Source organism: Emiliania huxleyi (assembly GCF_000372725.1).
Source record: "Emiliania huxleyi CCMP1516 unplaced genomic scaffold EMIHUscaffold_56, whole genome shotgun sequence".
Lineage (NCBI taxonomy): Eukaryota > Haptophyta > Isochrysidales > Noelaerhabdaceae > Emiliania > Emiliania huxleyi.
Window position 1 is genome coordinate 499572 of NW_005197803.1, and position 25081 is coordinate 524652.

General features: G+C 66.6%; 7 protein-coding genes across 7 annotated transcripts; 4 read left to right on the top strand and 3 right to left on the bottom strand.

Annotated features, from left to right (window-relative positions):
- Positions 1-940: 940 nt before the first annotated feature.
- EMIHUDRAFT_44066 (hypothetical protein) lies at positions 941-1417 on the top strand (the record flags this gene model as incomplete). Its single annotated transcript, XM_005765309.1, has 1 exon — positions 941-1417. A coding segment is annotated over one exon (477 nt), but the record flags the coding sequence as incomplete, so codon positions are not given.
- A 663-nt stretch (positions 1418-2080) lies between these two features.
- On the bottom strand, positions 2081-2786 carry EMIHUDRAFT_213196 (hypothetical protein; the record flags this gene model as incomplete). Its single annotated transcript, XM_005765310.1, has 3 exons — positions 2081-2103; positions 2185-2374; positions 2463-2786. 3 exons carry the CDS (start codon positions 2784-2786, stop codon positions 2081-2083), a joined length of 537 nt encoding a protein of 178 aa, XP_005765367.1.
- Positions 2787-5993: 3207 nt separating this feature from the next.
- On the top strand, positions 5994-8615 carry EMIHUDRAFT_213197 (hypothetical protein; the record flags this gene model as incomplete). Its single annotated transcript, XM_005765311.1, has 6 exons — positions 5994-6014; positions 6307-7284; positions 7684-7767; positions 7836-8057; positions 8399-8442; positions 8489-8615. 6 exons carry the CDS (start codon positions 5994-5996, stop codon positions 8613-8615), a joined length of 1476 nt encoding a protein of 491 aa, XP_005765368.1.
- A 2955-nt stretch (positions 8616-11570) lies between these two features.
- On the top strand, positions 11571-13554 carry EMIHUDRAFT_213199 (hypothetical protein; the record flags this gene model as incomplete). The annotated part of the gene is made up of 4 exons (XM_005765312.1): positions 11571-11607; positions 11669-11706; positions 12278-13350; positions 13542-13554. 4 exons carry the CDS (start codon positions 11571-11573, stop codon positions 13552-13554), a joined length of 1161 nt encoding a protein of 386 aa, XP_005765369.1.
- Positions 13555-14016: 462 nt separating this feature from the next.
- EMIHUDRAFT_213200 (hypothetical protein) lies at positions 14017-14454 on the bottom strand (the record flags this gene model as incomplete). Its single annotated transcript, XM_005765313.1, has 2 exons — positions 14017-14037; positions 14107-14454. 2 exons carry the CDS (start codon positions 14452-14454, stop codon positions 14017-14019), a joined length of 369 nt encoding a protein of 122 aa, XP_005765370.1.
- Positions 14455-17946: 3492 nt separating this feature from the next.
- EMIHUDRAFT_213202 (hypothetical protein) lies at positions 17947-18574 on the bottom strand (the record flags this gene model as incomplete). Its single annotated transcript, XM_005765314.1, has 3 exons — positions 17947-17955; positions 18103-18174; positions 18314-18574. The coding sequence occupies 3 exons, from the start codon at positions 18572-18574 to the stop codon at positions 17947-17949; spliced, it is 342 nt and encodes a 113-aa protein (XP_005765371.1).
- A 5415-nt stretch (positions 18575-23989) lies between these two features.
- EMIHUDRAFT_213203 (hypothetical protein) lies at positions 23990-24358 on the top strand (the record flags this gene model as incomplete). The annotated part of the gene is made up of 1 exon (XM_005765315.1): positions 23990-24358. One exon carries the CDS (start codon positions 23990-23992, stop codon positions 24356-24358), a length of 369 nt encoding a protein of 122 aa, XP_005765372.1.
- Positions 24359-25081: the final 723 nt, after the last annotated feature.

The window sequence follows — 25081 nt, forward strand, 5'->3', positions numbered from 1 at the left end:
GGGGAGGATATTGGGGAGGAAAATTGGGAAGAATTGAGGAGGACACTTTGAGGACATCTTTGGGAGATCATAGGGGAGATTAGGTGGCAGATATCGGGAAGATATGGGGGGAATATGGGGAGATACTGTGGAGGCACTCTGATAGCCTCTGAGAGTCTAGGGCAGATACGGGGAGATATGGGGAGATATGGGGAGATATGGGGAGACACTGGGAGGCACTTGCAGACACATGGGGAGTTATAGGGAGATATGGGGAGGTCGGGGGAGAGGTTGGGGGAGAGATGGGGAGAGATGGGGAGAGATGGGGAGAGACGGGGAGAGATGGGGAGATACGGGGAGATATGGGGAGATATGGGGAGGCGCTCTCCTGCGCCTCGAGGCTCTGATGCAGATACGGGGAGAGATGGGGAGATACGGGGAGATATGGGGAGATATGGGGAGGCGCTCTCCTGCGCCTCGAGGCTCTGATGCAGATACGGGGAGAGATGGGGAGATACGGGGAGATATGGGGAGATATGGGGAGGCGCTCTCCTGCGCCTCGAGGCTCTGATGCAGATACGGGGAGAGATGGGGAGATACGGGGAGATATGGGGAGATATGGGGAGGCGCTCTCCTGCGCCTCGAGGCTCTGATGCAGATACGGGGAGAGATGGGGAGATACGGGGAGATATGGGGAGATATGGGGAGGCGCTCTCCTGCGCCTCGAGGCTCTGATGCAGATACGGGGAGAGATGGGGAGATATGGGGAGATATGGGGAGATATGGGGAGGCGCTCTCCTGGGCCTCGAGGCTCTGATGCAGATACGGGGAGAGATGGGGAGATATGGGGAGATATGGGGAGATATGGGGAGGCGCTCTCCTGCGCCTCGAGGCTCTGATGCAGATACGGGGAGAGATGGGGAGATATGGGGAGATATGGGGAGATATGGGGAGGCGCTCTCCTGGGCCTCGAGGCTCTGATGCAGATACGGGGAGAGATGGGGAGATACGGGGAGATATGGGGAGGCGCTCTCCTGGGCCTCGAGGCTCTGATGCAGATACGGGGAGAGATGGGGAGATATGGGGAGATATGGGGAGGCGCTCTCCTGCGCCTCGAGGCTCTGATGCAGATACGGGGAGAGATGGGGAGATACGGGGAGATATGGGGAGGCGCTCTCCTGGGCCTCGAGGCTCTGATGCAGATACGGGGAGATATGGGGAGATACGGGGAGATATGGGGAGGCGCTCTCCTGGGCCTCGAGGCTCTGATGCAGATACGGGGAGAGATGGGGAGATACGGGGAGATATGGGGAGGCGCTCTCCTGGGCCTCGAGGCTCTGATGCAGATACGGGGAGATATGGGGAGATACGGGGAGATATGGGGAGGCGCTCTCCTGGGCCTCGAGGCTCTGATGCAGATACGGGGAGAGATGGGGAGATACGGGGAGATATGGGGAGGCGCTCTCCTGGGCCTCGAGGTTCTGGTGCAATGCGAGCGGGCTGCTGCCGACAGGGGAAGCGAGCGGGGGTGCGCCGAGCGGCCTTCCCGCCGCGCCGCGCCTCGACGGCCAGCCCTGCATCCGCACGGCCGAGGAGGGGCGTGATGGCGCGACCTACGCGCGCACACACACCGCAGGCCCCGTTGGGACCCCCCCCCTCCCTGGTGTGTGTGTGTGGGTGAGCGTGAGCGTGAGCGTGAGCGTGTGTGTGTGTGTGTGTGTGTGTGTGTGTGTGTGTGTGTGTGTGTGTGTGTGTGTGTGTGTGTGTGTGTGTGTGTGTGTGTGTGTGTGTGTGTGTGTGTGTGTGTGTGTGTGTGTGTGTGTGTGTGTGTGTGTGTGTGTGTGTGTGTGTGTGTGTGTGTGGGAGAGAGTGAGTGACTGAGTGAATGAGTGAGTCAGAGTGTATGTATGTGTGTATGTGTGTGTGTGGTGGTGGGGGGGGGGTGCGTGAGAGAGCGTGTGCGTGAGTGTCTAGTGGTGGGCGTCCCGTCGCGCCGCATCGGCCGCCGCCGGCTCTCGGGGGGAGCAGGCGGCGTCGGACGACGAGTCGAAGGAGGCGGTCGGGGAGACGCGCGACAGGGAGGCGGTCGAGGAGGACCGCGCTACGGAGCCCGAGCTGCCGCGCCTGCGAGACGGCTCCGAGAAGGTCAGGTCAGGGCAACTTCTCGTGCACGAGAGGCGGGAGGGGGGGGGGCGGCGTCGGCACGCCTCTGCACCCGCGGCGCCTTGGCGGGCCGCGCCTCGCCGTCGCCGGCCTCCGCCGAGCGCTTGTTCATCATGCAGCGGTACTTTTGGAGGTGCGACTTTATGTTTGCCTTGGTGAGGCCGTCGACGTCCATCAGCTTGAGGATGGACTTTGGCTTGGCGTTGTCGAGGCCGAGCGTGTTGCACGCCGCCTCGAACTGCGAGGCGGGGGGGGGGGGGGGGCGAGGGGCGGGCGGTGGCGGGAGGGGTGGCGGCGGCGGCGAGTGCGGCGGCGGCGACCTGCGCGTGCAGCTCTGGGGTCCAAACGAAGCGTGGCCGGCTCTGCTGGTGCAGCTCGGGAGCCGGCGGCGGCGTGAGCGGTGGCGAAAGGGCGGTCGCCTGGATCGGAATGTTGCTGTAGGAGGTGAGCGGCCCTGGCATGACGTACTGAGCGCTGAGCAGGCCGTTCCCGCCGTCCGCCTGCCGAAGCACTGCGTTCATCGCCATCGCCTCCCGGAGAGAGGTGGCGCCGGTCTGGACGACGGGAGGGAACAGCGCCGGGCCCCACTGGGAGGACGCGTTGATGGCGGGAGCCATGGAGTCGAAGAGGTCGGGCCCCTGCATTTTTGGAAACTCGTCGAAAACCCGTTTATAGCGGGCTTAGTCCGAGCCGCTGTTCATTCACGGAAAGCACAGCCCCTCTCTCTCGAGGTTCTCGAGGGGGATATCCTTTGGCGGCGTTGGGTAGTGAGGATTGGTGTAACCCGAGCCACGGAGGCGTGTTTTCTGACGGCCGACCCTCAGTGCACGGAGTTGCCCCTTCTCCGACTGCCCCGGCTAGTTTCCGAGGTCGCGCGGGGCTGACCCCTGCGTCCCCCGAGACCTAGCGCGGGTGGGTTAGAGGGGGCTCGCTGCGAGGAAGGGCGGTGTATGAGGGCGATCCCCGTAGTCCGCCCCACTCCTCCCCATCGGGCCGCATGAGCGGCCACGCCTCGCAGATTCGTTTCTCGCGCCTGGGTCAGGCGCGCGGGGCATCCCCCGGGTCGCTCGACCAGCGATCCGAAGAGTGGCCGCTATGCGAAGGAAAGAGCGGGGCCCTCGGGGTACGCCTCGTCCGGCCCCCTCCGAGGGGGGAAGGGAATTGCAGGGTCCCCTCGGGCGCCTCTCTTCGGCCCTCCCGAGGGGGTGAGGGGGTGAGGGGGTGAGGGGATCGGGGCGGTGTGGGGAGGGGTCTCGGTTTCGTGGGACTAATACTTGCCTTTCGGGGAAGGGCCTCCGGCCGTGCGAGGCTAGCTCAGCTCGACAGCTTCCCCTCCTCCCCAGAGGCAGCGAGTAGGCAGCGAGAGGAGGTCTCGAGCGCCTATATGTCAGTGTGTGAACGGGGTGGTGGCCAGTGCGCGGGCGAGGGGAGGGGGCGGGGCGGGGCGGGCGGGCGGGTGGGGAGGAGGGGAGGGGAGGGAGGCCTGGCCATCAGCTGCTGTCGAGCCGAGGCGGCAGCAGCCGCCGCAGCTGCGCCGCCTCCCGTCGCGCCGCGGTCGCCGCTCCCTCAGCGCCGTCGCCGCGTCGTCACCCGCCGTAGCTTCTCCTCCGCCGCCGCTGCCCGCCCCCGAGAGTGCGGCGGCGGTGTGAGTGTATAGTGCAAGGGAGGCGTGTGTGCGTGTCTGCCGCAGATTGCTGCCGCTGTCAGCGCCGCGATCCGTCGCCGCGCCGCCGCGCCGCCGCCGCCTGCGCTCGCCGCCGCCTCGTAGACGACTCCTCTCGCGCTCGGACAGCCGCGCCGCGGGCCGTGAGGTTGTGGTCAGAGAGCAGCAGGGTTGAGATCATAAAAACGGCCAATTTTGAGGTTGCCCGAGACGGCCCGGAAATGGCCCCGCGTTGTAGCCCCGGTGCCGGCGCATCACGTCTCACCAGCCGCGAGGGGCCGGTTCTCTGCCGCGCAGTCGAGCAGCAGAGGGCCGTTAGTAGAGGAGGGCGACTGAGGGCGCGAGGCCGCCAATCGTCAAAGTCTGCTGCGACTGACTGTCGGTCACTGACTGAGCAATGAGCAATCGCATCGGCGGTTTCACTCACGCTCACAATCGGGTTACATCCAGGTCTCTGTGCGGGATGTGCTGGGGGGCTGCCCCCCAGTCGATTGCCGCATAGTTCGTCGATGTAACCCTACCAGAAAGCTGTATTCACACCTACCCTTCCAAAAAAAGAAATGTCCCTGCTTTTGTCGAAGATCCGGCGGGTTTATCGGAGCATCACCCACTCGTGTGAGGCTACTACTTTATGTAGGCACTCGCACGGCGGCGTCGCACGCCTCAGCCCGCGAAGCGCCAGCATGCGCCGCGCGTTCTTCGCGTCGCCTACAGCTCAAAAGAAATTATTTTTCCTTCGGGGACACACGATTCCAGAAATGGTTGTGTCCCCGCTCCTCGCTCGCCCGGGCGGAGGGCATGGCCGCGGAGGAGGCGAGTACGCACTGCCAGGCCTTCCGCAGACAGCCTCTTGGCCAGACTGAGGGTCGGCTTTGTGTGGCGTGGCCCGTGCGCTGCGCTGCACAAAGCTGCGTAAACTGCGGGAGCATCCTGTGCTTCCTTTGAGAGGTGCGCACTTCCTGCAGCCGGTGGAAGGCCGTGCCGCCGCTCGCCTGCTCCGTGGACAGGGCGGGGAGGCGACGCCGCAGCGCCGCAGCGTCCGCTGCACGCCGGTGCAGCACTCTGCTGCCTGGTGGGCAGCATGCTGGTGCTGTGCGCGACGTTTTCGAGGCTGCAGTGGCGCTGCACCGCAAGCCACGGCGAGTGGCACGCAGCATGCGCGGCGCCGCGCTTGGCCCGGACAGCGCCAGAGAGTGCCCTCGATGGGCCAGCCTGCGCGGCGCGAGCGCCGCACAAGCTGACGCATCGTCTGCCATTCTCTGGTCGACGGCGGTCAATCTCACGATTGTCGATCAAAACCGGCGGGCTTTGTGACGCCGTTTACGCAATCGTTTTTTGGCTTCGCTTTCTCTTTTGCTTGTTTGTATTTTGTTTTTTCTTTTACGAAGCGACGGAGGCGGGGGCGGGCGGGCGCTAACTACGGGCAACTACATGTCGAAGGTTCGAGGACGACTACTCGCCGCCTGGGTCGTTTGGGGCGCGCGGCTCCGTCGAGGACCGGGCGCGCCCCTTTCCCGGCGCGGCGTAGGTCCCACTCTGACGTATAGAGGGGAGGCACGGACAACGGCCCAATTCATCAATTCCGCTCATCTTCTGGTGCCTAGCCCCGTGCAGCGGCGGTCCGGCAGGCTGCCCCCAAGGCCCCCTGGGCCGCTGCGGGTTTTGGAGTTATGCTTTGGCACAGCTTCGGCGATGGCGGCCCCTCTCTGGGGCTTGCATAGGCGGGGAGTCTCCCTCGCTGGTCTCCTCATTCCCTTTTTTCTTTTTCTTTTGAGCTGGGTGTGCCGCCGCGCGGCGCTCGCGCGGCGGCGGTGTGTGTGTGTGTGTGGGGGGGGGGGGGGGGGGGGCCTCCGGGGCCCCCGGTTTCCAGGGCAAAAGCAAAGGTCATCGGCTCCCCGGGGTTGGGAAAAGGAAAGGGGGATGGGCGGTCGGCGAAGGGGTAGCAGGTCTACAGGTGCGTACGGGGTAGCCGTCACTTTCCTGCCTCACAAGGGCGGGGCTGTCCCGGAAAGTGAGAAACGCCGGGCAGCGTGGCGCATCATTGAACCCTCCCATACGTGCTCGTCCCTCCTCCTTCGGGCTGTCCCATCTCCTCATCTCTTTCCCACCTAGGCGGGGCGGGGGTCGGGGGGGCGGCGGGCGCGGGTGCGAGGTGCGGTGCGGTGCGTGCAATCGTGTGTTTGGCGTCATGTCGTGTGTGCCTTCGCTTGTTCCTATTAACAACGAAGTCTAGCTCAAAAAAAAAAAGAAATAGGCCGCGCGTCGCTCTGGTCGAGGAGAGCCTGCGGGCTCTCCCACTTCGAGAGCAGGCGCGCTGCCGCCAAGTCTGCGAGCTTTTCTACCTGCTCGTGTCCGAGCTCAGACGACGCCCTTCTTATATGGCCTTCGCCTTCGCCGCCGCCGCCGCCGCGCCGCGCAGCATCGGCGGCCGCTGGCGTCCCGCTGAGGCTGCGGCCGGCCGGCCATCGGTCGCCAACTGCACCTGGCAGAACTTCACGCAGGCCGTGGATCACTTTGGCGGCGCGGCCGGCACCTTTCCGCAGCGGCTGTGCCTGTACGACAAGTGGTGGAAGCGCGCCTCCAAGGGCGGCTTCAAGGCCCCTGCGGACGCGCCCGGCCCGATCCTCTTCTACACCGGCAACGAGTCGCCGGTAGACGAGTACGTCAACAACACCGGCCTGATGTGGGAGCTGGCGGAGGATCTGGGCGCGCTGATCGTCTTCGCCGAGCACCGCTACGAGCCGCTCTCCCACCCCGCGCTGTGCGGGACGCAGCGCTGCTTTGCCTACTGCACGACCGCGCAGGCCATCGCCGACTGGGTCACCATCATCGCCGCGCTGCGGAGGAAGCACAAGGTGCGCGCGCCGGTCGTCGCCTTTGGCGGCTCCTACGGCGGGATGCTGGCCGGGTGGCTCCGGATGAAGTACCCCGAGGTGGTCGACGGCGTCATCGCCGCCTCGGCGCCCATCTGGCAGCTGGCCGGCACGGTGCAGCGCGAGACGCTCGACATGCCCGCGGTGGCAATCTCCAAGGGAGTGAGCGCGGCGGGCGGCGCGACCGACCGCTGCCGTGACAACCTCAAGGCGGCGTGGCCACTGCTGCAAGAGGCGGGACGCACGGCGGCGGGGCTGCGGCTGCTGAGCCGGAGCGTCAAGGCGTGCTCGCCGCTGCACGACGCGCGCGCGCTGACTCGCTGGGCGCAGTCGCCGTACTTTTTCCTCGCGGAGGGAAACTACCCCTTCCCGTCGACGTACATCACTTTCTCGGTCACCGAGGGAAAGGCCTTCCCGCTGCCGTCGTGGCCAATGCGCGTCGCGTGCGAACGGGGCATCGACGCGGACTTCGGAGTCAGAGTCGACGGGTCGGTGGCGGACGTCAACTTCACGCTCTCGCTGGGCGACCTCGAGGTTGCCGTCGACTGGGCCGACGCGACAGGCAACGGTGACACGCTCACTGCGGAGCAGCTCGAGGCGTCGGGCGTGATGCGGCTCGCCGCCGCCGTCGCCGCCGCGGCGGGCGTCTGGTATAACTTGACTCAAGACAAGCCTTGCTACGCCATCGGCGGTGCCGCCGCCGCCGCCGCCGCGCCGTCGCCATTCGAGCCGCCGCCGCCGCAGCAGCAGCAGCAGCCGCAGCAGCCGCAGCAGCCGCAGCAGCAGCAGCAGCCGCAGCAGCCGCAGCAGCCGCAGCAGCCGCAGCCCGGCAGGGCTTCGGTGACTAGGCGTGAGCTGGCCGAGACGCTGGGCGCTGCGGCGCCGGGCGGTGGTGGCGGCGAAGGCGAAGGCGAAGGCGAAGGCGAAGGCGAAGGCGAAGGCTGCCCTGCGTGCCCTCCGTGCGACGGTTGCCCCCCCTGCCCGGTCTCGTTTTGCGACTACGAGGACCGGTCCGCCTGCGCCTTCACGGGCACGCTCTCTCGAGGCTTCTCGTGGGGCGGCGTCTGCTCGAACGACGCCCTCTCGCAGGTCGAGGTTACCCGAGATGAGCCGAGATTACCCGAGATTACCCGAGAGTCCCCGACGCCCTCTCGCAGGTCGAGGTCCAGGGCGTGGGCAGGGACATCTACTGGCCGCCGAGCGCACGGGAGCGCGGCTTCACCGTCGAGAGTGTGGTCGGCCCGAGGGGCTTGCGCCCGCGCCCCGGGGGGAGCAACCGCGGCGGCGGGATGCGCGGCGGGCCGCTGGTGGGCGACAAGTGGAGCGAGTGGATGCAGGCGTACTACGGCGGGCGCAACGTGTCGCGCCACCGCAACATCGTGTGGAGCAACGGCGCGCGCGACGCGCGGCTCCGCGCGGGCGTGCGCCGCGGTTCGACACGTCGTGGACGCGTCGTGGACCCGTAGGCGCTCTCGACCCGGTCCCCGAACCCACCCCTCCCCTACCCCACGGTACCCGAACCCACCCTCCCCTACCCGTAGGCGCGCTCGACCCGTGGTCTGGCATGGGCGTCTACCCTCCGGGCGGCGGTACCCGAACCCACCCTCCCCTACCCCACGGTACCCGAGCCCACCCTCCCCTACCCCACGGTACCCGAACCCACCCTCCCCTAGGCCCCGACGGCCCGATGGTGCAAAACATCAGCGCCGACGGATCGCAGATTGCGCTCGTGCTCGATCTCGGCGCGCACCACTTCGACCGGATGTTCGCAGACCCCGAGAGCACCCAAGATGACCCGAGATGACCCGAGGTTAGGCGCGCACCACCTCGACCTGATGTTCGCAGACCCGCGCAACCCGCCCTGCTTCGCAGAGGCGCGCGCCATCGAGGAGCGCATGATCAGGCGCTGGATTCAAGAGGCGTATGACGCCATCTGAGGCGTGGCCCTCTCGCCTCTCGAAGATCTGGAAGCGCGCCCCAGCGCCGCTGTGCTGACTCCACGAGTAAATTTACTGTGGACCCACATAGGAATCCTACACACACAGCACATACAGGGAGCAGAGTTGCAGTTGGGCGCGTGGCACCGGTGTGTGTGCGCGCGTGTGTGTGTGTATACCGGCATAAAAACAAAAAGCAGGAGCCTAAGCCCTAAACGGCGTTCCTTGACATATGTCGCTGTAGCTAGCTCAGCCATCCTTAGGTAAGATGGCTGTGTAGGAGACAGCACAGGCCATAGTGCGCTTACACTCCGAGGTTAGAGCTCTAGAGTCCTTGAACTGCTCATCCTTGAGCGCCGCCTTCGAGCCGACCTTGTTCTCGAACGCCCACGCCGCAGCAGCACGTGCCAGTTTTCGGCGCTCGGCCAGCTCCCGCGCTGCCGCGTCGTTCGCAGCGATGCTGCCGGTGGCGCTGCCGCTTTTTTTTGCAGTAGGAGCGACGGCAGCGGGCGCAGGAGGGCGGCGCGGCATCGGGTCTTCGTTGCGCGGCGGTCTTTTTTGCGCGGCTGTAGCCTCTAGCCCATATCATGGGTGCGGATTCCCTGAGCTGCTCCGACGCGGCCGTGCTAGCGGCGGAGCGTGGCGAGGAGGAGGCGGTGCTGGCGTGGCTCGACAGCGGCGGGCGGGTCGACGCGACGTACGAGAGAGGCCAGGCAAGTGGCATCACGCTGCTGATGGCCGCCGCCCGCAATGGCCACGAGCGGGTGGTCGAGCTGCTGCTCCGGCGTGGGGCGAAGGTCAACTTGCAGAACAGCGACGGCGGCACCGCGCTGGTGCTCGCCGCCAGCCAAGGCCACGAGCGGGTGGTCGAGCTACTGATTCGGCGCGGGGCGGAGCTCAACCTGCAGAACAGCATCGGCGGCACCGCACTGATGAACGCCGCCAGCCAAGGCCACGAGCGGGTGGTCGAGCTGCTGATACGGCGCGGCACTGAGGTCAACCGGCAGGACAGCGTCGGCAGCACCGCGCTGGTGTACGCCGCCCTCTTCAACCACCCCGCCGTCGTGCGGCGTTTGCTGCGGGCGGGCGCAGACGCGGCGGCGCGCAATTCACTCGGCAAGACGGCGCTGCAGTGGGCTAAGGAGAAGGGCAACGCCGAGTGCGTCAAGGTCTTGTCGGAGGCGGCGGCGGCTGCAGACGGCCGGGCAGGGGCGGGCGGCGCCTCCTCGGGCGCGGCAGCGGCAGCTGTGGACGCGCCGCTGCTTGGGCAGCGAGTCGAGCTCGGCGGGCTCTCTGCCCGCCCCGAGCTGAACGGGCAGCGGGGTGTGGCGGGGAGCTTCGAGGGCGGGCGGTACGCTGTGGCGCTCGAGGGCGGCGAGAGCGTGCGGGTGCGGCCGGGCAATCTGTCGCCAGCGGTGTCGAGGGGTGGCGTGCCAGCCCCAGATGATGTCATCGCAGCGGCTCATCGAGGCGAGAAGGAGGCGGTGCTGGCGTGGCTCGACAGTGGCGGGCGGGTCGACGCGACGTACGAGAGAGGCGGCGAGAGCGGCCTCACGCTGCTGATGGCCGCCGCCCGCAACGGCCACAAGCGGGTGGTCGACATGCTGATACGGCACGGCGCGGAGCTCAACCTGCAGAGCAGCGACGGCTGGACCGCGCTGATCGCCGCCGCCGGCAACCGCCACGAGCGAGTGGTCGACTTGCTGATACGGCGCGGCGCTGATGTCAACCTGCAGGAATGCGTCGGCCTCACCGCACTGATGAACGCCGCCAACCAAGGCCACGAGCGGGTGGTCGATTTGCTGCTGCAGCACGGCGCTGAGCTCAACCTGCAGAGCAGCAACGGCCTCACCGCACTGATGAACGCCGCCAACCAAGGCCACGAGCGGGTGGTCGACTTGCTGCTGCAGCACGGCGCTGAGGTCAACCTGCAGGCTTGCAACGGCGGCACCGCGCTGATGTACGCCGCCGTCTACAACCACCCCGCCGTCGTGCGGCGCTTGCTGCGGGCGGGCGCAGACGCGGCGACGCGCGTTGAGAACGGCAAGACGGCGCGGCAGCTGGCCAAGGAGAAGGGCCACGCCGAGTGCGTCGAGGCCTTCAAGAAGCACGTCCAGGAGGTGGTGGCGGGACGGCTCACGGCGACGGCAGGCTGCGAAGGCGCAGGCGGCGCTTCCTCCGGCGGCGCTTCCTCGGCTGGATCGAGAGTCGCGGAGACGCTATCTCCAGCGGGGGCGGCGGGGCGGGCGTCGAGCGGTGTCGTGGCAGCCCCCGACGCGGTCGTGGCAGCATCTCATCGAGGCGAGGAGGAGGCGGTGCTGGCGTGGCTCGACAGCGGCGGGCGGGTCGACGCCACGTACGAGAGAGGCGGCGTGAGCGGCCTCACGCTGCTGATTGGCGCCGCCTTCCACGGCCATGAGCAGGTGGTCGAGTTGCTGCTGCAGCACGGCGCGGATGTCAGCCTGCAGAACAGCGAGGGCGGCACCGCGCTTATTGACGCCGCCTACCACGGCCATGAGCAGGTGGTCGAGTTGCTGCTGCAGCACGGCGCAGAGGTCAACCTGCAGAACAGCGACGGCGGTACCGCGCTGATGTGCGCCGCCGGCCAAGGCCACGAGCGGGTGATCGAGCTGTTGCTGCGGCGCGGCGCTGAGGTCAACCTGCAGGACAGCGACGGTTTGACCGCGCTGATGTTCGCCGCCCTCTTCAACCACCCCGCCGTCGTGCGGCGCTTGCTGCAGGCGGGCGCAGACACCGCGGCGCGAAATTTACTCGGCGAGACGGCGCTGCAGTGGGCCAAGGAGAAAGGTCACGCCGAGTGCGTGCGCACATTCGAGGAGCACTCGTCGACCGCAGCAGAGGCGGAGGGGGAGGCGGCGGTCGCAGAATCAGCCGAGCAGGCCGCGGCGGCCGCACGCGAGGCGGCAGCGGCTGCGGAGGCGGCAGAGGCGCGCAATGCTGCCGAAACGGCGCTGCGCGAGGCGGTTGAGGCGTGCGGCCGAGGCGACGCCGATCTCGAGGCGCTCAGGGCGGCGATCAACGCGAACACCCAGGCCGCCGACGGCTCGGAGGCGCTGCGGGAGGCGCGGCGGTTGCGCGACGAGCTGGCGGAGCGGAAGGCCCGCGAGGCCAGGGCGCTGAAGCGGCAGCGGCAGAAGGAGGAGAAGGCGGCGGCGAGGCAGGCGGCGGCGGCTGAGCGGGCAGCGGAGGAGGAGGAGGCGCGGGCGGCGGACGAGGCGCGGGCGGCGGACGAGGCGCGGGCGGCGGAGGAAGCGGATCGGGTGGTAGCAGAGGTTGCGGCGGCGCGGGCGGCGGAGGAGGCGGAGGCGGCGTCGCGGGCAAGGGAGGAGGCAGAGGCGCGGGCAAGGGAGGAGGCAGAGGCGAGGGCGAGGGAGAAGGCGGCAAGGGAGATGGAAGAGGCGAGGATGAGGGCGGAGGCGGAGGCGGCGGAGGTGGCGGCGGCGGAGGCAGCGGCGGAGGCGGCGGCTGTAGAGGCGGCAGTGGCGGCAGTGGCGGCGGCGGAGGCTCAAGAGGCGGCGGCAGCGGCGGAAGCGGCGGAAGCGAAAGCTGCGGCGAGTGTCGCCGCCCTCGCCGCCGCCGCCGCGCCGCCCGCCGCCGTCCCTCTCAACGAGCTCATCGCGGCGACCGACGGCTTTGCCGAGGCGCGCAAGGTGGGCGAGGGAGGCTTTGGGCGCGTCTACCGCGCCGACGCGCTGCCGTCGCTTCCTCGCGTCGCTTGCGGGTTCGCCGTCAAGACGGCGCTGGTCGGTGTCGGCGCCCAAGGCCTCGCCGAGCTGCAGAGCGAGGTGCGCACGCTCAGCGCGGCGTGCCACCCGTCCCTGCTCCCTCTTCTCGGCGTCAGCTTGGCGCCGGCGAGAGCGTGCCTCGTCTACCCCCTCTGCCGCGGCGGCAGCCTCGAGGACCGCCTCTACCGCTCTCCAGCCGCGCTGCAGCGGCTCCGCATGCTCGGCTTCGAGACGGCGCCTCCGCCGCTCTCCTCCGCCGCACGGCTCCGCGTGCTGCGCGACGCGGCGAGAGCTCTGCGTTACCTGCACACGCTCTCTCCGATGATCCTGCACCGCGACGTCTCGGCGGGCAACATCCTGCTCGACGAGCGCGGCAACGGCTACCTCGCCGACGTGGGCCTCGCGCGAGCGGCAGAGGCGACGGCCGGCGGACAGGTCTCGCACCTGTCGACGCAGCGTATCTTTGAGAAGGCCGGCTACATGGACCCGATCATCACGCAGGACAACCAAGCCTCGCAGCTGACCGACGGCTATGCGCTCGGCATCACGCTTCTCGTCGCCCTGACCGGCCGCGGCGCCGTCGGCTTGCTCAACGCGTGCGACGATGCGCTGGAGGAGCCCGACACGGCGGAGGGCATCGCGGCGGTCGACGCGGGCTGGTCGGCGGCGCAGGCCGAGGAGCTGGCGCGGCTGGTGGTCGGGCTGGCTCTCGTGAGGAAGAAGAGGCGGATGCCGCTCGCAGACGCATTGCCGCGGCTGGAGGCGATAGTCGGAGCGGCGGTGGAGGTGGAGGAGACGGCTGGGGCCGAGGAGCGCCAGTGCGACCTCTGCTACGACGCGCCGCGCTCGGTCCGCTTCGCGTGCGGCCACGCGCTGTACTGCGAGACATGTGCGCCGCGCGTGCTGGAGCGCGACACCAACTGCCCGACCTGCCGCCAGCCGGCGCTACCCATCGTCGCAACTGGGACACAGGTGGCGGCGCAGGCGACGTTTGTCCACCAGCCGCCCTCGCGCCCCGTGCCCCAGGCTCAGCCTGCAGGCGCCACGGCGGCGGTCGGTGGGCGAGGTGGGCGAGGCGGGCGCGGTGGGCGAGGGGGGCGTGGACGTGGCGGGCGGGGCGGGCGGGGCGTGGGGCGCGGCGGCTCTGCTTAGTGAGCCGTGAGGGTCCGCCCGCATGCAGTATGTGCGAGTAGGCCCGTCGAAGCGCACTTGGAGAGCACTTGTAGGTGAAGCACAATCTCCTAAAATTCTTTTTGGTCTGTGGTGTACCTGTGTTAGTGCCAGTGCGCGCCAGTCCCGTGCCGCCCGCAGTGTAAAAGAAAGAAAGAAAACAGCGGACAACCCAAGGGAGGGATGGGAGGACGGCACGCCGCCACCACACAGGGATTTTAGGGGAGAAGTGTGGTGCTAGCCGTCGCCCACCCTCGGGCGTCTACCACTTCCTATCTCTCTTCGCAGTTTCTCACCAATTCTCGCAGCGACCTCTTCATGCCACCTCGCGTTCCGTGACCAGTGTCGTGCGAGGGAGTTTTCTTGTAAAATTCTTTTGTGCGAGGGAGCTTTGTCGTAAAATTCTTTGGCCCAGCAGTGCCAAAGAATTCTTAAAATACAAGCCTCTCTCACAGCACACTGGCACGACAAAGAAGAAGCAGGCGTCAGAGACCCGTGTTATGGCCCTGCGAACGCGCACCCCCCCCACGGTCGAGGAAGAGGGTGCGTTCTGCAGTTAAGGGGTAACCCGGTACACGGAACTTATCCCTCGGAGACGCTGCAACGACTCCTGCCCACTGCCGCTCTCCTGGAGGCAGTGCGAGCAGCGCCGCCGCAGGTGACTCTGTGATATCCTCCAGCAGCCTCCTATCCTCGCTGTCGCGGCTGCTGGCATGCAGCACGGGCTGAGCGCCGACAACGGACGAGCTGACGCTGTGCACGCGGGAGAGCGGCAGCGTCGACAGCGTGAGCAGCAAGAGGATCGGGGCGACGCGTGCGGAGAAGTGGCTTGCGACCGAGGCCGTGCCTGCGGCCCGCGCTATTTCAGTAGCGCCGCCTCCTGCGTGTAGCGGTGCTGCGGTCGGGACACGCTTCGCGAGCATTCGACTACGAGCTCCTCGGCGCCGGCCGGAAAGACCTGCCCGAAAACGACAACAAGGGATTCGGCTGCATCGCCACTGGGTACGAAGACCGCACGCACACCCTGATAAATTTACCTCTGAACAATCAATCCCCCCTCGCTCGCAGCTGCGCACGCACCGGCGGCTGCTGGCGGCACCGCTTGTCGACTGGGGCGAGCTTGAGGCGGGAGGGTACGCGCCCTCGCCTGGGGTCAGTCAGGAGAGCGCAGCGTAGGAGCCGTCCGCCGCCCGACAATGACAACCCGGCAGGCCATGCCAGGAGCCGGATCGCGCGAGCCACGCGGAGCGCGTGCTCGGCCGACCCCCCGACATCCAGCGACGGGCTAGGTAGGTAGGTAGAAAGGTGAAGAACAGCCAGGCTCGGACTGGACACCAACGCGGTATGGGTGGACGCTACGGGCTCACAACCAGGAAAAAAATGATATCTGAAACACGATGAATCCTTCCTTGCCGCTGCCATTCCGAACCATATGATGCTCGCTACGCTCGTTCTCGGTGCTCCCGTCGTCAACGTGTCTTCGTCAGTCGTCATTCTGCGAGGGCCGAGGCGTCGAGAGGCGCGCGCTCGAGACCGCGGGAGCCGGGAGGGTGTAAGCCGCTCCCGCCGCGCCCGCGGCGACGGCCTGGGGGTGGGGCGGGCGGCGCAAGTGCGCTGCGCTCTTCAGCATGCGTGTTCGCCTCTTCCCACTCCCGGATCTGCCGGCGCAGCGTGTGGTTGGGAGCGAGGAATTTTGCTCTTCAGTGCCGCCACTTGGAGCACTTGGAGTGCAGTCATCAACCTCACATCCAGGAAAAAGAAAGAAAGAAAACAGACAACCCGAGGGAGCGATGGGAAGAACAACCCAAGGGAGGGATGGGAAGACGGCACGCCGCCACCACACAGGGATTTTAAGGAGAGGAGTGTGGTGCGCTAGCCGTCGCCCACAACCCCTTGGAGCACTTGGAGTGCAGTCGGCAACCTCACACCCAGGACCGAAAAGAAAGAAAGAAAGAAAACACACAACCCAAGGGAGGGATGGGATGGGAGAACGGCACGCCGCCACCACACAGGGATTTTAAGGAGAGGAGTGTGATGCGCTAGCCGTCGCCCACCCTGGGGAGTCTGCCTCTTCGTATCTCACCCAGGACCGAGCTAAAACTTGATTTTCCCGCGAGATTTTTTCGGCAACGGCACGAGGCACGCGCCCGCCGCCAGCGCCCCGCCGGGCGCCTTCGGCCAAAAAAGGCAGCTCGGCTGGCTCAGTGTCACCAGACTGAGGTCCCGCCTGCCGCGCTCGCAGGGAATCTCGCGGCTAGAATGGGTTGCGGAGGCTCGAAGCCCACTGACATGCGGGGCACAACATCGGCCTCCGGCCCTGCATCGACTGCGACACCGGAGCTGGAAAAGCTGCCGGTGGAGCCTGCGGGTGCTGCGCGGTTGCAGGGTAACATTGGGCAAACTAAGTGCAGGTTCAACGAAAACTGCCACATGGAGCCGTCGAGGCTTCGGAGGTAGCTCTCTCATCCACGACTGTGCCGAAGAATTGGGGGTCCTACGGCTTTACTCTCTCTCAAGAACGACCGGACTGCGGACTCTGTGAGATTTTTTGTGATATGGTAATATACTCTCATCAGTCCACGTCCTCGATGAGCTCCTCCGGCAGCGCCAGCGGCGCTTGCGGCTCGCCGGACGTGCCGCCGCCGGAAGCTGAGGGCGAGTCCACCCTCTCCGCCGCGCCGCTCTCCCCCGCGGTGCTGCGCGCGCCGTGCTGGTCCGGTTCGGCCGGCGGCGGTGGCCCTGCGGCGGCCGGTGGCGGTGGCCCTTCGTCGGCAAGCGGCGGTGGGTGCCCTGCGGCCCCCCCTCCTTGCCCTCCGCCCTCCCCTTGCACGGTGGCCTGGGCCACGGAGGAGGGGAGGCCGGCCGGGGGCTGCTCTTGCGGCGGCCTCGCCCGGACCATGAAGCTGCACCCGGCCGCCCCGCCGCCCGCCCCGCCGCCTGAGACCGCGCACCACCAGAAACGGCGGTCCCACGCGGCTAGCTGTCGGCAGTCGCAGAGCGGCGACTGCGCGTGCGGCGGCGGAGGCACGCGAGCCTGCGAAGAGGTGCGGCGCACGCGTCTTCGCACGGGGTGTGTGTGGGACAAGGGCAAGACTCCCCCCCTCCCCCCCCCAACGTCTTTCCTAAGGCAAGGGCCGCCACGGCATCTCGAGTGCACAGTCCGGTGCAGCGGGTGCGCGCGTGATTGTGCGCGCGTGTGCGCGTGTGCGTGCGTGCGTGCGTGCGTGCGTCGTGCGTGCGTCATCGCGCGCCTCGTACCCGCAGCCCTGCCCGTCTGCGGCCGCGCACCAGTAGCGCTGCCGCTCCCATACCGCGGGCACGCCGCAGCGGCAAGCCGGCGGCGGCGCCGGCGGCGGCTGGATCGAGTCTCGCAGCACCAGCGCTGAGCGCCGCCGCACCTTGCGCTCAGCTCCGCCCTCGCGCGCCTCGCCGCGCACGGCGGAGCAGTGCCTGAGGCGAGGTGGGGGTGAGGCGAGGTGGGGTGAGGCGAGGAGGGGTGAGGAGGGGTGAGGAGGGGTGAGGCGAGGGAGCACGTCTCCGCACGCTCTTGTGAGGCGAGGGCTCGGGCTGCCCCTCGCATCTCCACGCTCTGAGACGGGAGCGACACGGCATGCAGAGTGCAACGGCCCGGTGCGCGCGGGTGAGCGGTGGTGTGCGCGTGTGCGTGTGTGTGCGTGTGTGCGAGAGGGGGGAGAAGAGTGCGCGGTGCTTGTGTGTCGTGTCGGTGGGAGTGTCGGTGAGAGTGAGTGCCTCGCCCGGTCGATCTTCAGCCCTGTCGAGGAAGTGTCTAGGAAGTGTCTAGGAAGTGTCTAGGAAGAGTCAGGAGGTGCCTCGCTCGGTGGATCGTCAGCCCGTGCAGCCTCTCGAAGGCGGAGCCGCAGTCGACGCACTCGAAGAGGCCGGCGGCGTTCGGCGGGGGCGGCGCCGGCTTGGCGCAGTGTCGGCGTTGTCCCAGTCGGATGTATCCCGGCGCACGCGATGATGTTCTCCGTTTAAGAGATTATCCTGGAGGCAGGCGGCTCGCGGCAGCAGGCTGCTACACCAGAGCGGGTGGCCGCTGTCGGCGCTGCGGCCGGCGGCGTCGCCACCTTGTTCCATGATGCCGTCATCGTAGGGCCCCGCCCCATATGCTGTACCGAAAGTCTGTGCAGCTGTGAACAGCAGCTCCTAGGTCCCCGCCCCTTCCCTCAGTTCAATCCCCGAGAGGAGAGGCAGAGCCTCTGGCGCGATGAGAGCACCCGCGATCCGCAATTCCCTGCGCGCCTTGCGTAGGGCCACAGCCCCTGGGCCAGCTGCTGTGGGAACCACCTCAAGCCACGCTTCATTATAGGTGCAGGTGTACACCTTGTACCGACACAGAGGTAGGCGCGCAGCGCCCACACCCTCTACCTAGGTGTGTGAGTGAGTGCTATACCTTAGCGCACCTTATACCGAGGTACCCTCCACATGTCCACACCGGTACCTGGGGTACTCTCGAGACGTTCACACCGGCGGTGCGCGCGCGAATAAGGTGTGCACCGCCCGTCGCGCGAAACGCAACACACAGCTCTCATGGCACCCAAGAAGCCCACCTCCACGCAGAGCACGACGCTCCAGACCATGGGCATGGACGTGATCAAGCGGTACCCGGGCACCAAGGCGTCCTCCACGTCGAAGAACCACGCGGAGTTCACCCGTCTCGAGGAGGTGTGGGCTACGAGTATGGGCGGCGGCGTCGGGGGCGGTGGCGGTGACGGTGCGGAAGAGGTGCGCCTGCATCTCCCCCGCGTGCTCGAGCGGCACGCGCGAGATGGAGGGCTCGTTGCCGCGCGCTTGGTGGTTGAAGGTGGTCGACGGCTTGCACGCGAAGCGGCCGTAGAGCTCGGCGGCCTGCCGGCCGAGCAGCGGCGTAAGCCGCTCGAGCACCTTGAGCTTGTCCTCCTGCGCCTTCACCTGCGCCATGATGATTTCGGCGCGCGCCTCCGCGTCGAAGCCCACGCCGACGCCGTTGACCTTGAGCGCGCCGCGCACCACCGTCGGATACTTGCGCACGCCCTCGTGCATCGCAATGTTTTTTTTTGTTTTGATCTCCGACGGCTTTGCCTGACTGACTCCATCAAGGCAGTTTTGCACTTTCCGCTGCCTCTCGCGCTTGCCCCGCCGTACCGCGCCTCCGATGAAGCCGCAAGCTACACGCCTGGATCCCCGCGACGCATATTGCACACGGAACCCGACCCGCCCGCACCGCTCCCGCCGTGCGATGCGCCCTCTCGCTCGCCGCGCGAGCTGTACCCCTCTCGACCTTGCACCGCCTGATCCCTCCCGCTCGCGTTGCCGCCGCTGCCATTGAGTAGCCGGGAGACGCGTCCGCTGCTGTCCATCGCCACCCTTGCTCCGCGTTAGCCCGCACAAGCGCATCCCATTTTATGCTGCTGACTTCGCCCACCGTCGCCTGCGCGCCCGCAGATCCCAAACAACGTGAGCGAGGGGGAGCCGCCGCGGCATCTTGCGAGCTGGACCGCTTCTGCTGCGCGTGCAGGCGAAGCATAATGCAGTCCGCACGCCCCACGCTGGCGCTTAAGTTGGCACTGGCCATGTGCCTTCCCGGTTGCGTTGAAGCGTACGCAGCAGTGCCAGAGGCGTGGCGGCCCACGCCGTCCACGCCCTCCACGCCGCCGATGCCAACGCCTCCTCCTCCTCCTCCGCCGCCAACATCGCCGCCAACTTCCCCTCCGCCGCCTCCGCCGCCAAGCCCCCCGCCACCCGCAACCCCGTGCACTCTGGAGCAACTCAAGCAACGCCCGAAAGGCGGCGACAAGATTCGATGTAACGGCAGAACGCTCAAGGCCGACGAACTCAACCTGGACGACTTTTATCTCTCTTACGGCGACTTTGAAGGAACGCGATTTGAGGGGGAATCCATCACGATGAGGGGCGTGCGGCTGCAAGGAGCAAATTTGCAAGGAGCCCGATTCTCAGCCAGAGGCGACATCGATTTGGTCGGAGCAAACCTCAGCCACGCCAATCTCACACACGCCAACCTTACTGCGGGCAACAGTGACGACGGCGGCTCCGTCGTTATGGTGGACGCAGACCTAAGCCACGCCAACTTCGCACAGGCCACGCTCACTGCGGGCAACGGTGGTGAGGACGGCGGCTCCGTCTACATGGAGGACGCAGACCTAAGCCACGCCAACTTTGCACAGGCCACGCTCACTGCGGGCAATGGCGGTGAAGACGGCGGCTACGTCTACATGGACGACGCAGACCTAAGCCACGCCAACTTTGCACAGGCCACGCTCACTGCAGGCAACGGCAGTGAAGACGGCGGCTCCGTCGTCATGGAGGACGCAGACCTAAGCCACGCCAACTTCGCACAGGCCACGCTCACTGCGGGCAACGGTGGTGAGGACGGCGCATGGGACGGCGGCTCCGTCTACATGGTGGACGCAGACCTAAGCCACGCCAACTTCGCACAGGCCACGCTCACTGCGGGCAATGGCGGTGAAGACGGCGGCTCCGTCTACATGGAGGACGCAGACCTAAGCCACGCCAACTTCGCACAGGCCACGCTCACTGCGGGCAACGGCAGTGAAGACGGCGGCTCCGTCGTCATGGAGGTCGCAGACCTAAGCCACGCCAACTTTGCACAGGCCACGCTCACTGCGGGCAACGGCGGTGAAGACGGCGGCTCCGTCTACATGGACGACGCAGACCTAAGCCACGCCAACTTCGCACAGGCCACGCTCACTGCGGGCAATGGCGGTGAAGACGGCGGCTCCGTCTACATGGAGGACGCAGACCTAAGCCACGCCAACTTCGCACAGGCCACGCTCACTGCGGGCAATGGCGGTGAAGACGGCGGCTCCGTCTACATGGAGGACGCAGACCTAAGCCACGCCAACTTCGCACAGGCCACGCTCACTGCCGGTGATGGCGACGTCGCTGGCGGCGACGTCGACTTTACAGGCGCAGACCTGCGCAACGCCAGCTTTGTGAAGGCGCGAGTCTCGCCTGGCGACCCTGATGGTGGTATCATCTGGACCGACGCGGATCGCAAAGACGCAAACCTTACAGGAGTGATTTGGCCGCCTTCGCCGCCTTCGCCGCCGCCGTCGCCGCCACCGTCGCCGCCTTCGCCGCCGCCACCGCCTGCTTCGCCGCCGCCACCAGCTTCGCCGCCGCCACCGCCTGCTTCGCCGCCGCCCCCGGCTTCGCCGCCGACACCCCCGGCTTCGCCGCTGCCCCCGGCTTCGCCGCCGCCACCGCCATTGTTCCCAGCATTCGTTGTCGGCAAGGGCTATTGCCGCGATTCGACGATGTCAAGGATTGATGGCAGTGAGGGTTTTTATGAGTGCCGGTCCAGCTATTATGAGTGCATGGCGCTCTGCCAAGGCGACGCGAGCTGCATCGCCGTTGCAATCAGTGCAAGCAGCTATTATCACCGCTACTATGGTTGCAAGGCGACTGAAGTGCATTGCGTTCGCTACATCTCCCACTCTGGTCAGGTAGCGGCAGCAGTGTGGCCGTACTCTGACTACACTTGCTACTCTCTGCCAAAAGCCTAGCCGCCTTCACGTTGAGGGGAGGAGAGGGTGCAAGGGCGGCCGCCATAGGGGACGGAGGCACCGTGAGTTGCTGGGATATGTTGCTCAGACCCTGGCGCACTACAAGTGCGTGTGTTGGTGCGTTTGCGTGCGTGTGTTGTATCGGCGGCGGTGTTTGCCGTTGACGCCCGTTTGTGTGCGCCGCTTGCGGTGTGCTCATTGTGGTGAGTGTCCGCCCGGGGGCGTTCTATCCATCTTTAATAAAAAATCTTGCGGGCCTCAGCGGCCCTAGTGCCACCAGCAAGCAGCCGGCTGCATGGGGCGAAAGGGTGCGGGCCAAGCACGGGCGAAAAATTCTTTTGTGGCGTGGCAGACGGTGAACGAGCTAGCGTGCGGGGAGAGCGGCATTGTGCACGGTGCGGAATGCATTGCCGTTCTTAACGGAGTCGCTTAGGCGGCTCCGGTGGTGAGCCGGTGTGTGTGCCAGTCCGCGCCAGTCCGCGCCCTTGTCGTGCCAGTGTGCTGTGAGAGAGGCTCGTATTTTAAGAATTCTTTTGTTCGCGAAGTATCCCTTGTGCAAGCTCTCGCCTGGGCCTTCGGATCCTTCTCGACAGCAGTGGCGGCGGGAGATGGACTTCGCCGCCGCTCCACCTGCACGACCAGCGGCGGCGGACGCAGCGAGCGTCGGGACTCCGTCCCAGCAGACGAAGTCTTCCTCGTGGGCTCCACGGCCCGGATCGCGAGAGCGGCTCAGGTCCCAGATCGAATCTCGGACCCACAGATTCTAGATTCCTTTAGATTCCCCGGATTCCCGCAACAACGATCTCTTAGCGGCGGCAAACAGAGGCGCAACTCTGCCAGCAGCGAGGAGGCTCCTGCTGCTCAGCTACCGAGGCCTGGTGGCGTCGGCTGCTGCGTGGAGAAGACAGCAGCCTTGTCCGACCTCAAAACATGCACAACAAGCGGGATTTGTGACTCTGTCCTCGATTCTTCACGGACGCGCTCGCTTTGTCGCAAGGGTCACCGGTGCAAGCCGTGTGGACGCCCAGAATAGCCTCCCCTGGCTTAGCTAGAGTGAGAGATATTGTGAACATGGCCAGCCTCTACAATATATACACTGACACTTTACCTCCCAGAGCTCGTCTCGGTCCGCCACGGCCATCCTCAGCCTCCGGAGGGCCCCCGGCCGCGGCGCGGTGCGGCGGCGTCACAAATCCGACGTCAGTTCACCGGGACGCGATCGGGCGATCTGAAGTCCAACTAGGCGTATGGATTGCCCGCCCAGGGCTATCACCTGGACCCCTCAATGGACGCCTGCGGTGCCGCCCCCACGAGGTGTTGTTCACACCTGTCCAACCATTCATGCAGCAGGAACGCGCTGTGTGTGGCTGGCAGCAAACTCAAATGACGACGGGTTGCAGCCTCGTAGCAACGGCAACATTGTGCATGAGGAAGGCTGATAAAAGTAGCACCAGCCACACAACCAACAGCTTCTGGAGAGTATGCGGAGCGCAAGCAGCCGGTGATCAAAGGCGTGTTGCTGTCGGTGGCAGATTGCCAAAGGGACGCCGGCGCTTCGGTGCGTGGCTTCGGGGTGGTCACAATTTTCCACCGCTCAACTTGGAGGCAGTGTGTCTAGTAGCGTGCTACACCTATGACGGCGGACCTCACTGGGGCGCCGACGTGCGACGACCGTCTGGGATCGAAAGACGAAACCGCGTCCCAGGAGCTCGTGCAGAGCGCGCTCCAGAGCTCTGTGGCGGAAAATTTGAGGGGAACGTGGTGGCTTCCCACCGCCTCTGTATGTGCCCAATAAAGTGCTAACACGATCCTCGGGCAGCAGGGGGTATGTGGCGAGCGCACGGAGGCACAGTTAGGGGCTGTGCGACCTATGCGGTCTGCTGAACGGCGTGAGAGCGATTGAAACGACACGCCACCTCGCCCTCGAATGTCCATACACCACACTGACCCTCGAGGCGGTATTCCGCGCAGTCCTGGAAGGACGATCCTGGACGAAGCCGTGCTAGAGGAAGTCCGGGGCATGGGGAGGGAGCAGCTAGTCCACGAATACCGCCGCCTCTGCATCACCGGTTTCCGTCTGACCACGGGCAGAGGACAGATGGCTGAGGGGCGCATTGGGGCGACGCCGACTCGCGTTATTATGCTTGAGACACTTGCAGGCATCGTACGAAGGCGCCACCGGAACGCCCTCCTCGCGCCGAACGACACGCCGGACGTGCGAGTTGACACGATTTACAACGAGGCGCGCCGAGCTCTAATCCGGACTTACGCCCACACCCGCCGCCGAGCCCTCGACGAGGAGAAGGAGATTCGCCTCCGAATCCCGGGCTGGCAGCCGTCGCCAGGGGAGGGGCCTGTTGCGGAGTGGGAGACGGAGTGGCTCGCCTCGGGTTTCTTTTCCAGCGAAGGCGAGTGCGAGCTCCCCGAGACGCTCGGATCTGTCCGAGGGGTGGCGGCAAACGGCTGCGCGGTGAGCACAGTCGCACTCCTCTGTGTAGCGCCTCAGGGTGAAGGGGCGACATGCCGGGTCAAGCTGAGACTAATGGTAGAGGCACCAGGGGTCGTTCTTCGCCCACAGCAGCAACTGGCAGAGCAGGCGCAACGACGCCCGCCCGACTGGGTGGCATACACAGACGGGTCGGAGGACCTAGGGAAAGCAGGTTGGGCCTATGCAGTACTCATCGGGGGCGACGCCATCGGCGATGAGGGCGCGTCGCGGGCGAGCGAGGGCTACGGGCCAGTTGTCACTTCGGCTGCGCACCCTGCCTACCTCGGCGCGCGAAAGCATACTAACAACACGGCGGAACTAACCGCCCTAGCCGAGCTCCTCCGGGCTCTTCTATCCTCGTCACCGCAACGAGCGGGCTCACGCGGAGTAGTGCGGACCGATAGCGAGTACGCGGCGGCATGCATGATGGGGCGGGTGACCCCCAAAACGAACAGACAGCTGGCGGAGCGCCTTCGTTCCCTCTGGCAACGCCTTCGCGCCAAACACACCGTGACGTGGAGGCATGTGGAGGGTCACAGCGGCAACAAATGGAACGACTACGTCGACGAGCTAGCTGCTCGCGGCAAGCGGGGTGACAGAGGCTCAAACGCTGCCGAGTGGGCGGACGACACCATCCCGACGGACACTCCCGACGAGGAAAGCAACGCGGAGGGGGGCGACAGCATTACCACTGGACACGGAGCAACAGGCGGCGGCCAGGACTCGGAGAGGGAAGATGATAGCGACGCCGACTGTGGACCGGCTTACACCAACGGCTACAGCCCCAGCTAGCCCCGTCAGCCACCACTCACCCGCCACCGACCCTGAAGCCGCACCCGTCGCTAACCCTCGCCGTGCCCCCCGAGTTCGAGCGAGATGGTCCGAGTACGTGCCGAGCGAGCAGGCAAGGGAGATCGGAGACGATCGGGGAGCGCGGTGCGTACTTACCCTCGATGTTGACCCTCCCCCACCACCACTCTCCCCGGACGGCGCCGCTCTCGCATCTGCTATGGTCTCTCTCTCGATACGCAACACGCTCACCGACTTGGCAACAAGGGTTGACTCCATCGCGCTAAGCGACGAACCTGCCCCCGCCCCTCGGGGCGGGGGCCCCCGCCCCCCCGGGGGGCCCTTTGGGGCCCCTCCAGGGGGCGACCCCTCCGGGGAGGCGCCGGCCTTCCCCGTGCCGGTTCTCCCCAACCAACCCCGCCGCCCCCGGCAGCGCGAGCTGCCGGCCACATTGAGCGGTTCGTCCGCGTCGCGCACTCGTCCCAACCGGGGGCCGCAGACTCGTTCTGCGCGCCAACGGCTGGTGACGCTGTGTTGCCCTTGAGCTAGTCCTTCCCCGGTCGCCTAGCCTCTGCGCTGTCTGGCGAACGCCTGTATGCCATGCGCGCGGACCACGCTTGCGTGGATACGTGGCTGGCAGGCTGCCCCCGTGTGCGGGGTAACCCGCGCACGGGGAAGCTTCATGGGTTCGAGTCGTCAAACATTGAGCAGCGGAGGTGTGCCGAG